The sequence below is a fragment of the Mus caroli genome, chromosome 12 (assembly GCF_900094665.2).
Source record: "Mus caroli chromosome 12, CAROLI_EIJ_v1.1, whole genome shotgun sequence".
Taxonomy (NCBI): domain Eukaryota; kingdom Metazoa; phylum Chordata; class Mammalia; order Rodentia; family Muridae; genus Mus; species Mus caroli.
The window spans coordinates 80,357,731-80,372,576 of record NC_034581.1 but is presented as its reverse complement, the minus strand read 5'-3'; the positions used below and the strand labels follow the sequence as shown (position 1 = coordinate 80,372,576).

At 46.2% G+C, this 14,846-nt stretch overlaps 1 protein-coding gene across 16 annotated transcripts in view; it reads right to left on the bottom strand.

Moving 5' to 3' along the window:
- Window positions 1-14,846, bottom strand: part of Ttll5 (tubulin tyrosine ligase like 5) — a 225,771-nt gene that overhangs the window by 81,142 nt on the left and 129,783 nt on the right. For all 16 annotated transcript variants that reach the window (XM_029484763.1, XM_029484762.1, XM_021178935.2 and 13 more), the window contains one exon: window positions 10,140-10,294. In XM_029484763.1, coding sequence (XP_029340623.1) covers window positions 10,140-10,294 — 155 coding nt within the window. The remainder of the gene's footprint in view (window positions 1-10,139; window positions 10,295-14,846) is intronic.

The following is a 14,846-nucleotide window of genomic DNA, read 5'->3' as shown; positions in this document are numbered from 1 at the left end:
TTCACAAGCTTACATCTCAGGAATGGAAAACCAAGGTAACTCTGCAAGGGAACGTATGCTGAACCCCACATGAGTGGAATCCAGGGCCAGCAGCACAGCTTGGAATGGCTGAAGCCTGGGCAGAGAAAGGGATAGCTCAGCAGGAGAGCAGAGGCAGAGAACAGGGTGAACTGCACCTGGCCTCTTGGACCTACTCCATCCCTGTCCCCAGCACAGTTGCGGCTACCAGTCAACACACATCTACTGCTGGCATCGAGCTAGAGGAGAAGGAGCCAGGGCCAGCACAGTTAGAGTTCCTTGCTGGGAGTCATCAGGGAGGGGAGTGATAGATATAGTTCAGTGATGTCTATCACTATCTCAAGTGCAAGAGCCCAGTCTGCCCAAGAAATGCAGGACCTCCGGGTCTCCAGACCTGACCATGCTCCTCCATTCTAGAAGAAAAGGCTCTGCTTCTCCTACAGCAGGTGGTAAGAACAGGACAGCTGAAAGGGAGGGTGGGGCACTCAAGGGGCTATTTGTCAGCAGGAGAGTAGCGAACTGGTAAAGCCAAGTAGGTGTGTTTAGCCCTGAGCCCTCCCCAAATACCTCTAAGCTCTTCTATGTATACTATGCACATATCATAAAGAAATATGCAACGGGGGGCCATACAGAGTCGGCAGAGTGCTGAGACAGCATGCCTGGCAGCTGCTGAGACAAAACTTCAAAGCTCTGGCTTCTTTGGAAAGCTATCAGGCAGGACCCCACCCATTCCCCTACTAGCCACAGCTTCCCTGGGAGCCAGTGTGAGGAACCACTTCCGCAGGTTTGGCTGCGTTCCCCAGGGCTGGAGCTTTAGAAGCCATGTCACGACTGCCAGCCAGGCAGGTGGGGAACGGGGTGAGGCAGTGGGGTGGACAGGAAGCAAGATCTCCCCCAGCATCTAGCCATGGACTGCTCAGAAAACAAAGTGCTAACACTTTGAAAGTTCTTCCTGTCAGGTGGTCCAGCTCCAGACTGGTTAGCCACTAGTAACCCTGAAGCTCTGCCTTTTGAGATTTCCAAGGCTTTAGAAAATTCGCCCCTCCCAGGACCACAAATTAGTTCAAGAGCAGCATCTGCGGTAAATGGCCAGATCCAAACAAGAGAGGCTCAAGTCTACATAAGATCCTCAGAGGATAAGCAAGAATATGCCTTTCTTTGAATTTCATTTCTTTTTATTTTTCTGACTAGTTTGGGGCTTTTATTAGTCTCTGGGGTCTGTGTTACTCTAAATGGGAGCCACAAGCTACATGTGTCTTTTGAGCTTTGACTTAAGGCTAATGAGACTAAGAAATAAAACTTACTAAATTTTTTTTTTTGAAATAAGGTTTTATATAGCGCAGGTGAGCCTTGATCTAGCCATTTAGTGGAGGGTGACCTTGAACTTAAATTTAAGTACCCAAGTAAAGCTTGTGACTACCATACTGGGCAATGCTGGCCTCCCTAAGGGACCCTCTGAGCTTCACTGAACACTATTTGGGGGGTGGGAGGGAAGGCTCTATTCAGAGACAAAGATACAAAGCATTGGTTGGCTCCATTCTTCCAAATCTTTCAGGAGACTGCGGGCAGCGGGGTGAGCATGCAGACTACCACTACACATGGGAGAGCACAATGCTGTGGGTTAGGAGCAGAGCTAGGGGCTCAGTGGTCAAGGACACATGTGGCTCTTTCAGAAGACCCAAGTTTAGATCTCAGCAACTACATCAGGCAGCTTGTAAGAGCCTGTGATTGAGTTCTAAGAGATCCAAGTCCCTCAGCCGATAACCATACACATGCATGTAGTCATTAGAATGTACATACCATATACACAAATAAAAATAAAGTCTTTTTTTAAAAAAAGGGCAGAGGTGTGGTGACCTGACAATATGCATTCCCTCCACATCACTCACATAGGGGAGGCCATAGGGGAGGCCATAAAGCATATGTAGGGAAGGACCAAGGAGAAAGGAGCACCTACAGTCAGAGGCACACATTCAGCAGATGCTACAGGTTCTTGCCACGAGGCTGGGAATGAAGGGTGTGCACAGCTGGCAGGCCAATCAAGCATCTGCTAGAAATGGCTTCTGAGAGTCCTGCTGGTTCTACTGAATGGGAGATGGTGACAGGAGCAAGGAGCCTGTGCATTCCACCTCCACACTCAGCTCCATCCTCCCACTGCAGAAGGCCTCGTGCTTGCTGGGTACTTCTATTTTAGATAACCAGGAGGAATCAAATAAGGACCAAAGGAAAGGGCCTATCGTGGTAGCTCATACCTGTAATCCTAGCACTAGGGAGTCTGAGGCAGGAGGATTATTGGGAGTGTTAGACCAGTCTCATCTCAAACAAAAATAAAATACAAAGAAGACCAGATCCAGTGAGTTGAGATGTGGGGTCTGGGAGAGTGTTTCCTAAGCTCAGGGAATCAACCAGAAATTTTTATCCTCCTGTGTTCAATTCACTAAAAAGATGGGCTCTGGTACAATTTACTAAAGGGCCAACCTGTGGGAACTGCACATTTGCAAGCCATCTACTCAGTGTGGAGGGAACCAGACCTTCCTTCCAACCATCTGTCTTCAGAGGAGCCCAGAGGACAGAAGATGAGAGACCTGTGAGGTTTGCTTGGGTGGTCAGGTAGAGTCCAGGGAGGCTGAGGAGCTCTGCCCTAAGAGGCGCTGGGCTAGGACAGAAAGGTGACTCACCCTTCAGGGAAATGGTGACAGAAAGAGGAACTCAAGAGTGACACAGGTGACATGAAGATGCAAAACACTGAGGGATGACTAGAAGTTCTCAGTTCTACTCAGGCACAGGAATGTGCTCTTTATGACTCTAAAAACTAAAATCAGCATCAATTTCATTCAGATAGCTAACATCTTACAAAGTGAAGTTACATGAGCTAGGAGTATGTGTCTGTGTGTGCTCACCCTGTGAGACCGGAGAGCCTTTTACCTTCCCCACTCTGGGTGCAAACTGGGACAGCTCAGGGCGGGCGGTGGCAGCACGGCAGTATGTATTTTCCATCTGACGTGCGGATGAGAAGGACCTAGTTCTTCTTCCTCAGCGACCACAGGCCCCAGGTTCCCAAGCAGCCTGTGCTCTGGCTCGATGCCCAGCCAGCTGTGAGCGACACGTTTCTTCTGTTTACCAACTGTTGCTCTCATGGTAAGGAACTGACCCTGTGACACGCTGAGCTGCCTGGGTGGACACTGTCCCTGAGGAGGTTATATTGTCGTGGCTGAGTGGGCACAGAAGTGGGCAGCTTCAGAGAAATATGCACAACTTTGCTAGTCCTATGCTGGGGAAGCCTCAGGCCTGGGGGATGTCGGTGTGGTGTGGAGTTCTCAGGGGATGAAGGTCAGGTAAAGTTTGTTTTATAAGAAAGAAGAAAAGAGAAATAAGTAGTGAAAATCACTTCTGTAGAGCTCCAACATAAAAGCTGTTTTGTTAGCCTGCCCCCCACGCCACCCCCAAAGTGGTTTCTTTCTGTGATTGTGCTCCTTGGCTGAAGATTGTTGTTTATATAACAGGATGAAGGACAAAATTATAAGCTCCAAACTCCTCCAGAGAAAGGCTGTCCCAAAGCTCAACCCCCAGGATAAATGGAGAATGGAGTGTTTATTGGCTGAGCACTGAGCTGCAGTGGGAATGTCAGCATTCAGAGGATGGCAGAGAGGAAGGGTGCTGTGCAGTCTCTGCCCGTCAACAGAGTTCAGCAAGGGCAGTTTCTTCTCTGCCCACCCCCAAGACGGCCTATCCTCTGAAAGACTGCCTCTGGGCAGTCTAGCTCAGGTGCTCTACGGGGCAGAGGGTGTGCTATCTTGACCAGCACAGGGACGAGTGCTGCAGCAGCATCTTATCTTGGGCAATCCGATTTTAAGTCAGTCTCCTGGGGTCAGTCTGCCTGAATCGTCCCCCACCGGGCCCCCCAACTCAGAGTTATCAAGAAGCTATACCTAAACCAGGCATTCTACTATGCTGGCTACTTTCATACACAATTCCATTTAGTCTTTAACAACTAACAAGGTAGGTATTATTATGCACATTTTAAAAAGATAGATAGGGGGCTGGAGAGATGGCTCAGCGGTTAAGAGCACAGACTGCTCTTCCAAAGGTCCTGAGTTCAAATCCCAGCAACCACATGGTGGCTCACAACCACCCGTAATGAGATCTTACGCCCTCTTCTGGTTTGTCTGAAGACAGCTACAGTGTACTTATGTGTAATAATAAACCTTTGGGCCGAAGCAAGAAGGGACTTGAGAGCAAGCGAAGTTGACTGGAGCGAGTGAACTTGACCGGAGCAAGTAGAGAGAGGTCCTAAAAATTCAATTCCCAACAACCACATGAAGGCTCACAACCATCTGTACAGTTACAGTGTACTCACACATATAAAATAAATAAATAAATAAATCTTTTTTAAAAAAAAAGATAGATAGGGCTGGGGATATAGCTCAGTGAGAGAGTGCTTGTTTAGCAATGCATAGGCTGTAGGCTTAATCTCTATTAACTATCACACACACACACGTCTGGAGTAGTTGAAGGTATAGTTAACTATAACTTGTCCAAGCTCGCTTGAGAAAAGCAAGGTCTGTCATACCCTAGGTTCTTTCCCTTTCTGTTGTCATACACCTTCCCTGCAGAGATTTCAGTCCCATTTCCTTTAAGTTGGCAGCTTTGGTTTCTAAACAGCTTCTGTGGAACATAGACCTCTCTTTTAAATCTTTGCATAGATTTGTCATGTTGTTGTTTTATAAAGTGTTCTAAAAAGCACACAATTTTGTATTTCCCATTTTACATGTACTTACTTAATACGTAATAATGTTAAGTACATTCACATTATTCTACATTAGATCCTAAAATATTTTCATTTTGCAGGGCTGAAATTCTGTATCTACTAAACACTGACAGACTGACGCTTCCTCTCCTCTTGCCCAGCCCTTGGCAACCTCATACATTCTATCTCTATGGCCCTGGGTGCTTTAGAGAGTGCGTATGTTTGTTCCTTTGTGATGGGCTCATCTCAGTGCACTAGCTAAAGGTTCTGTCGTTCTGTAGCGATAATGTGTGAAAGGACTGAAGTCTGGCCCGCTCTTCATTGTCTTTTCAATTGCCTGTGCCATAAAGTGCAGTTACCTGCACATGCTGTCTGGCATGGCTCTCTAACTGTTTCATGTGTATACAACTCCTTTTCATACCAGATGTTAACTTCTTGGTGATCAAACACCAGGGATTACATATCTTTTAATCCCTACCTACCTGCAAACTCTCTACTGAGTACAAGGAACCACACAGACACAGTCTGGAGATCAGAGGCTACTCTGTGTTACTTGATGCTCCAGCCCGGCATGTAGCGTAATGCCTGACATAGGAAATGCGCAGGAAATATGAACACACCAAATGCTGCTGACCAAGGACCAAGAATGAAAAGATGTTAAGTCAGAGACCTGACTCTCTGCACTATTCCCCCAGCACTATTTGGGGGAAGTAATTTAAACAAATGGAGAAAAGTTATTAGCTAAACTGGAATCAGAATCTTTGAAAAATTTATTCTAAATGTTACACACAGTAGAATACCAGGCTCTTTCTGACTGGTTATTGAAGAAGAGGACAGAGGGAAGGAGTAAGAGAGACTGTCTGGAATTGTCAGGACTCCCATTCTCTGGTGGAATGCCAAGCTTGGAGAGGGAAGTGCTTACCTGGATGGAGTTAGAGCTGACTGAGCATCTCATGCCCAAAATATCTTGTCCCATTACAAGTACGAATAAACTCTGCTTGTATTCTGTCAATTCTCCTAACTTTAACATCGAGGAACGGACAAATCCCTAGGATCTGTGTGTGTGTGTGTGTGTGTGTGTGTGTGTGTGCATGTGTGTGAAAAAGCCAGAATGGATAAAAATAATTCAATGACAAATGCTGGAAAAACACACAAAGGGGCAGAAGCCAGACATTCGTGGGATTCCCTGACAGCTCGACCCACAAGGAAGGGCTGGTCTGGAAAAAACAGGGCCTCAGGTTCCTGCCAAGCTGTCTGAGGCCCTGTCCTTCCCAAATCACTCTAAGCAGCAGCCAAGGCTTTATAAGTAACCCTTCCAGGTCTCATAATAGGACTCAGGAAGAGAAAAAAACCCTGAGCCCACCAGGCGCTCCTCACCTAGAAAGTCTCCCTGGCGATGCGGTCCAGCTCCATGGAAGGAGAGAGGAGAGAGACTTGCACACCTGCTCTCAGCCTCAAATGGTTCCCTCTGTGCCCAGAAAACAGACAACGGGAAACCCAACCTTGCTCACTATCTGGGGAAAATCCAAAATAGCCAGGTACTAACATCTAGAGACCAGAGACAAGTCCTGAGGGAAAAGGTCATAACATGTGGTACCTGCATCCTGGAGTCCTGCTGGGTAACTCCACACTGGCCTTGCCTGAGGCATGCCGCAGGCTTTACACATGTGACTGCATTTGGCCCTAACAAGTCTCTCTTCTGGAGAATGGCCTGCAATTAATCTCACTTATTACCTCCGAAAAGTAACAACAGATGAATGGCGGGCCAAGTCCAACCCCAGAGTGTCTAGGGAACTGCAAGCTGCATGGCCAGGTCTCAGACTGTCTGGGCAAGCTGTGGCTCTCTGCCTCACTCTCCCACAACAAAGCCTGAGCAGGGACTCCAGACAGACCAAAGGAACCAGGGGATTTGAGGCGCTGGACTGAGCTCACACTGACCCAATGGGAGACGACAGCCCTGAGGCTACACTTGGAGCAGTTTCCAACAGCAAGGGAAGAATAAGGTTGTCTGGAGAAAACTTGTGCGATCCATAAAACAGAGAACAATAGCAACAGGGGGAAATGAGGAGTAACATTATCTTCGAGTCTTCGTGAGTCACTGGTTATTCATTCCTGTGGCTACCCAGTCTCTGAGTTCTCCCACATGCTGACGAAAGTACAGCCAGCACGGGGAGTCTCTTTACATCTTAGCTTTGCTGGGCAGCCTAGTTGACTGAATTAGCAGCCGAGTCTGGAATCTACTGCTGCCATCACAGAAACTAGTGAGAGTACCTTTCATTTACTTAGCCTCCACTTCCAAGGAGATCAAAGGCAATCCAAAAGCTCTCAAAACAGACCAGTTTATAGGTAAGTATGCTTATCCTATAAAAGATTAAATAAATAGCTTAGGGTCTCTTAGTGTCAAAAGCAGTAATAAAACTCACATCTCTAAGCTACAACTCCCATCTTCATTAAGCTTAGTCACTTCTTACTACAAAGGAGGAACAAAAGATTAAGTCAATATCCAAAAATACCCTCTTCACAGGGACTTACCACATAAAAATGGAAATCAGGCCTCGGGACTCAGCAGAATGGCCTCTGGCTGGGACCACAGCACAGCCCAAACTGGGACCTCAGAATTCACTTAGCACTGTTCTTGGGTGGCTGCTCCCAGAGTTCCACAAGGAACTGGAATACTCAAGTTGAGTCCCTAGCCATCCTAGCACCCAGAAGTTACCTGGAGCCACAGAAGACTTCCCAAGGCTCCTTAGACTGCACTGGAGCCCGGCAACGGGCTTTATGTTTAAATAGAAGCATGAGAGCTGTTGTAGACAATTATGTCAAGGTGGAAAGCTCAGGGAACTACACGGGGACTGCATCCTGGCTGCAGAGGCACCAGGTCACTGCAGGGCTCAGTGTCTGGCTGGGAGAAGGGCAAAGGAAATTAGGTCTTGGCTCTGACCTTGACATATCCTATCATCTTTCCTCTTATTTCTAACAGGTGCTACCAAGAGAAACGTCTTTAGCTAGCCGGAACTTTTAATAAAGTCACCCCTACCAAATATTCGAAGTGCTACAAATTGTGTTTCAACTGTGTACTCTGACATCTTGTTTCTAGGTAAGAAAGTACCTGTTGCTGTCATCCACATTGACCAGCACAGATTGTGGCACAAATGTGTTCCACAGGACTGCTGGCTCTGCTGTAGTGTGAAAATAGGGTATGTGCAAACATTTGCAAGGTGAATAAAGCTGTTAAGTATAAACAGCTTCCTTTTTATGACTTCTGTCTCAGGAATGTGGTTACTCTGTAGATTGTACAAAAGACAACAGACTTTTCCTGTGGGGGAGAACTTTGTGGAAAGCGCCCAGTCTTAAAAGTGCTGCAGCCTTGTTTGTCCCCAACTCTCCTGAGTTGGTTCTTCGGATCCCAACCACAATGACTATGGGAATAAGAGACACCACTCCAGGGCATGACATAATGTGCTTAGGTTTATGTCACTTCCGGGGCATGGTTTCTGGTTCCAAAATTAGCTCCTTAAACACTAATTCTGATACCAACAGCAACTTCAACAGTTAGGTAGTTTCTCCCTCCCCATGTCTTTCACCTGCCTTTTCAAGCTTCCAGCAAGTAGCACAGAAGAGAAGGCAGCTGGGACCACTGGCATGGAGCTACACTCACACACTGGGCCACCTGAGAGCTTCATTTCAAGGGAGAGGATCCCTGAGGTCAGAAGGCTTCACTCACTCTGATAATCACACTTTCACTGCCCATCTGCCCGAGGGGCTGCAGCTGCATACTCTACACTCATACAGACAACAGCCCTTCCAACAGGGCTAAGAAAGGGATCATCCATACAATTTTTCATGGTGCCAGTATTGTTCTTTAAAAACTTTTTAGATAGGTGTGGTGGCACATGCTTTTAATCCCACCACCTAGGAGGCAGAGGCAGAGGCAGGCAGATCTGAATTCTAGGCCAGTCTAAGACAAGACTACTTCAAGTTAGATGGTAGGGAAGTGGGGATGAATTGGGGGTGGGGATAAATATGAAAAAAAGCCAATAAATTGGGAGTAAACACAAAACAAAGTAACAAAACCACTCCACCTATTATTGTGTGTGTCTGTGTGCACGCCATGGCAGCCATGCTGAGCTCAGGGGACAGCAGTCAGGAATGGCTTTCCTCCTTCCCTCACCCACAGTGGCCTGTGGACTGAGATCAGGTGCTTAGGCTTGTGAGGCAAGCACAGGCCCCAAGCATTTTGGTCAGGCTGAGGCTTTAGTACAAGATCCCTTCATTGCCTTTTAGGACACTGCCATACTTGAAAACTGAGAACCAGGTATTTTGTATTTGGGAACCTATTTTGTATTCCCCTACACCCCTCCCCGCTTCATAGACCAAGCCTTGATTTTTATTTCTTAAAAAAGCTACATATTTATTTTGCTTTCTGACTCTGTGCTGTGCCTTCAACACTTTCACAATGATTTTCTGCTCCTCAATAAGGAAAGCCTGCTGGATCCTGTCACGGACACACTTGGCATACACGGAACCACCACAGGCCCTGCTGACGTGCTTCTTAGTCTTAATCTCCTAAGGACTTTGGGTCTCATAGCCCGAGCCCTCTCAGTCAGCCTGGGCACACCGCATGTGGACGTAGGTCCTTTCTCAACCTTCTGGTGTAAAAAAAGAATCCTGTTGCCAGGGTTTGAAGACAGCCTAGTTTTGTTAGAAACTGTACTGCAGGAAGCCTATGTCAAACACTGGACCACTCTGAGCGCCTCTCCAAGCATTGCCTCCGGAAGAGGGAAAAAAACCACGTTTGTTGTTGTTGTTTAAAATTTTTCCCCATACAGGGATTGTTAAAATATAGAAAGAGACCATTATTCAACACAGTGCTTTCTTTCTCAATTCAGACCTTGCTTTATGTCTAGAATCATTTGGCTTTTATGCACTTTTTTCAAGTACACAAAAGAAATAAATACCTCCCCACTTCTCACATCAATGTATTGGAGGAAGCTGTAGGCAATTATGTAAAGTGGTTTTGAAAACATAAGAAACACCCTTCCAAAGCAGAGACCAAAGTACCCAAAGCACAGTGCCGTGTAAAAAAAGAGCTGGAGGCAAGCATGAAGGTAAAACTCAGCCATCTACCACAAGGGAGGAGAGACACAGCAATTCTCCCAACTACCAAAAATTTCCTTCACATGAAAATAACCTTACAAATTAAACCAGGCCTTGTGCTCAGTGCGAGATAGAGTCTGTGAATAGGCAGAGAAAAGGCAGCTGGCTTGCCAGACTCCACTCAGAACTCTCTGTGGCAGCATCACACTCAGGATACGGCATAGGCAGGTCAGTCCTGTGTACCCCAAATGCTAGCCCCGGGCCTTCACTCACTCACCTGCTTCCAGGGGGGCTGGAGTGGGTCTCAGAAGCGTGGAGGTCTGGCTGTATAGACCATGTTGGGCCACTAGGACTGATGACAGGCCGAAGGGTAGGGGGGGTGGATGCACTGCTTCTGTTTATGACACTGCTGGCCAAATTCAGGTTTGTCACCTAGAAATGAGGGGAGGGAAAGAACTTGATTTCACAAAGTTTTAGAAAAGTATCATGAGAAGCATGTGGGAGCAATCACAGTCTGCGATGCTGACTCATCGGGGCTGAGAGCAGAGCTGTGACAAAGGCACAGAGCACAGACTGTTTTCTGTGCGCAGAAAGCAGAGGTGGGGAATGTGCAGTGTCTGAGAGGTAGATGGAGTCTAACTCCCTCCCCTACTCTCGGGATGGTAATGGGCTGATCCAGGCAATGTTCAAACCACACAGCCTTCTTCCTCATCTGGAGGTTCTAAGTGCTCAACAAACTTTAGCTGTAGATAATGATAGCAATAACAACGATAAAAAGAACTCAGTCGCTTAGAAAGAAAATCCTGGACAGTCCACTAACATGGATATTAACATTCATAAATGATTTACACAAGGATGGAATGTGAACAGTCAATTGAACATTTAAAACTAGTTGTTTCCATCTGTAAATGAGAATTCTTTCTTTAAACATGTAAATGTAAAAGGGATTGTGAGACAAACCCAGCACATTGCTATACCGTTAAATGTGTCCAACAGTGGCGAAAGGTAGCTTACAGGCGCTCAGATTACTGCTCTGACTCTGAAGTTCCTCAGCACACTACCTACAACACCATACACGCACTCTGATGTATGTACTTCTGCAGGTGACCATTTCACCAACGACCATTACAGCAGCAGCTCCTATTTGCTAGAATCCAGGGAGAAGCATGCTTTGTACTAATGAGTCCACCCCACACATCTCATGCAAATGCAGAGTCTGTAATCAGAACAGGGATGACCCTCATCCTCAGTTTGCACAGCAGGAAAGGGCCTCGACATAAGCAGGGAAGCAGAACTAGGGCTCAAGCGACTGCAACGCCGAGGTCCAGCTCATACCACACACTATAGAAAACATGTACTTAAAAGCAAGCATTGTTTTTAACAGTGAAATAGGAGAAGGTATAAACGGCTAACAAGATGGTTACATTTTGCTCTATCCACATAAGAGAATATTGTTTATTCATTAACTAGGAACATGATGCTGACTCGGGGAGGGGGGGAGGCGCTCTAATAAAAATCACAATGTAAATCTTAAACATAAAGTAGACATGTGGATAAACTTCTCAAAAGCTGGAAAGAAAAAAATTCAGAATGTATAACATAGCATCTACTGTGATGTTATTTTTCCTTATGCTTCTGAGTATTCTCCATATTGCTCTATGACTTAAGGAGCCAGACGTTCTGTCAAGGGTGTCAGGATCACTGCAACGGGAAGCTACTCAGTGTAAGCGCCTGCCTGGCAGTGACCGCAGGCAGATGCAGGGAGAGGAAGGGATACAGGGAAGTCCTGCAGAACAGGGGCACAGGAGGGGCACGGAAGACCCAGTGCTGAGTGCAGGGCTTCTGTGTGTAAGCTGCCAGAATCGTGTCTGAAATACATCATCAGGCAAGAGAAGCTAACTGAAGGGACACTCTTTCTCCTACAAAACACCCCAAGGCACCTAAATAACTTTAATATTTACATAGGAAAGAATTCTAAATCTTAAAGTGATCTGAAATCATGAAAAAAGAAGTCCTTTGTAGCAACAGTGTCGTGTTTCCTCCCTGGTTATAGAGTTCGTAAGTGAAAACAGCCCGAGTCAGTATCTTCTCGCCAATGACTCGGAACACTTTTCTTGGCCGGAAAGCTGTTTTCCACAGGCTGGGGGCACTCTCTGATGACTGTGAGGCTGGGGCGTGGGGCACTGTGGTTCTCTTCTCCGGGGTGGGCCAGGCTTTACAAGAGGCGTGGAGAGCCAACCATGACTTTTTATTCCTGCTCTGCCATCCGCAGGCACCAGGGACAGAGGGAAGGTGTGAACTAATGCACAAAGAAGAAAATGCTGAAAATTAGGGGCACACCTCTTCTCTGGATGTCAGTCTCCTAGAAGTACTCCTTCCTACTTCTTCCTATAGCCTACAGGTAGCAAGGGCCAGATTCTGAGATAGTGCCACTGGCTCCAGCAGGACTAAACGATCCACTCCTAACCCACACAGACCACTCCTGTCCGCTATGTAGGCTGTAGAAACACCACAATGTGAGAAAGGTCATTCGTAAGAGCTGTACTGAAAAACTGACTCAGTGGTGCAGAGTGCGTGCGGCTCCTCTAGAGGACCAGGGTTCAGTGCTTAACACCCATGCTCTGATGGATGGCAGAAAAACCTGTAACTCCAACTCCAGGGAGTCCAGTGCCCTCTGCTGGTCTCTGCAGCTACATAGCCACAGACATACACATTAAAAAAAAAAGTGCCAAATCATAACAAAGGGGGCTTAATAGTTCATAGTAGCTAAACAATGGATTTTTAAAAATGCAGTTTGCCATGTTTAGCACAAAGGGCAGAATCTGGAGAATAGAGTGTGCAAAGGGGAGGAGAGGATGGATTTGACAGGTTTGATAATCCATTCGTCGGCACTGCAGTCCCTGATTCAAACGCCAGTGTTTATCCCCTCACAGAAAACACTCGCCTCCTGTACTCTCTGTGCCCTGCACTGCCACCCCTTGCATCACCTCATCCAATCCTGGGTAACGTTCTTATGCCTATCTTACCAAAGGAGACCAAAATCTTAGGGCACTAAGCAGGTACACAAACACCACAAATCTAAGTGGTGTCAAGGCCAAGGTGTGACGTGTTGAGCTCCAAGTGTGTGGGCACACTCTCCTTAGACAGCATTGCTTAACATCTGAGTGGCGCCAGGCACTTTGGATATGACAATTTACGTACACTTTACCCATTACTCATAGAGGAAAACTCAGGCGCAGAGTCTACTATGATGCTTTACCCAAAGCCATCAATAGTTGTAGAACTTGGGCTGTAGTGTCAAAATCCATTTTCTAACCTGGATGTAGGAAAACAATCCTGGTTACTCTGAACTATTAGAAAACACTTTAAAACATCATTATTCAGAAGCAACAACAGCTCTTCCGTCTTTCCTTTAGACATAATTTCCCACATTTACTCTCCCTCAGAGGACATTAAAGAGGGAAGGACAAGACCAAGCTCAGTCAGGCTTATTTTGTCCCAGGCAGAGTAAAAGGTGGAGGGGACACAAGCAACTAGGAACAGCTGCTGGCTTTTGATTCAGTCCACAGCCATTCCTTACTTTCTGGAAGAACCAAGAAGGGGCAGCCTCTGTGACTTCTTTATACACAGAAGCGGAGCACTGTTGATTTATTTAGAGTCTTGGAGCAGAGATGAGAGTACTCGGCAGCCATAGGACTGTTCCTTACCCTTTCCTCAAACAAACCCCATCTCCACCAAATGTTAACAAGGCAGTCCTTACTTTTAGTAAAGTCTCAGTCTTGTCTTGTCTAGAAGTCACGGAACTCATCCACCACAGCTCCTGCTCCCTCCCCTTGCCTCTGAGATCTGTCTGGTTGACTTACATTGCCAGTCAATGAACTGATCTTTGTTTTTAAACCATTCTTTAGGTACACCCACATCATTTGCATCTTAATCACACTGTAAAGAAATGATGTAATGCAGTTATAAACAAGACAAAGGGAACATTTTCAGGTCATTCCTGTTTTCTAGCTCTGCTCTCCTGAACAAGGTCTAGCAGAATGCCTCCCGATAATGTCATCAGGACACTGATGACCTGATATCCTGCACTGTCCACTGGGGCAGCCACTAGGCACACATGACTATTATATATCTGAAACGTGGCTGAGAAACTAGATTCTAAACTTTTAATTTTAAAATGCAACTAGCTAGTGGCTAATTTGCTGGCCAGCACTTCCCTTCAGTCTTGACTATCTCTATAGACAAGTATGTATAATGGATAAATTACGACACACAAACTATCCCTGGTTCTCTTCTAGTCTCTTGGTCTTTTCTATAATGGGCAGAAGAAATCCCTGACCTACTATGGACCTGAGCATCCATTTTTTTGGCCCCAGTACTACCTTACTTTCACTAGGAAAGACAAATCTGGCATTGGGTGGGTCCACAGGGAGATGAGGTCTCTCTCAGACGTTGAGAAGATAACTACGGGTGTCAGCACACTGCATCTGCTTCTCCACCCACCTACCCTTTCCTGGCTCTGACCAGAGAAGAAAGTGAGACACAGCTCTGTGTATATGAGATATGTAGCCATAATAAACATTTTATTGCTAAAGAATTTTTTCAAAAGACAGCCTAAGTTTATGGTATACAAAAATGTAGCAGCACTTGTCTTTTTGTTAAAGGAGAGGTCACAGTTGTTGGGCTAGTTGGCTTCCCTGAGCTAATGCATGCTATTAAATGCCACTAGAATACACACTATTAAACCTGTGAAGCTTAGAATCATGACATTGGCCACAAATGGGTCTAGAGGACAGACAGGGCAATTTAGAAACCATTTTTAGTGAAAGAAACTGTGATTCAAAGAACATGTCCATGTTAGAGAGATGGCCCAGCAATTAAGAGCACTGGCCCATATCTTCAAGGCTTTTCCCCACTTTCTCCTCTATAAGTTTCAGTGTCTCTGGTTTTATGTGAAGTTCCTTGATCCACTTAGACTTGACCT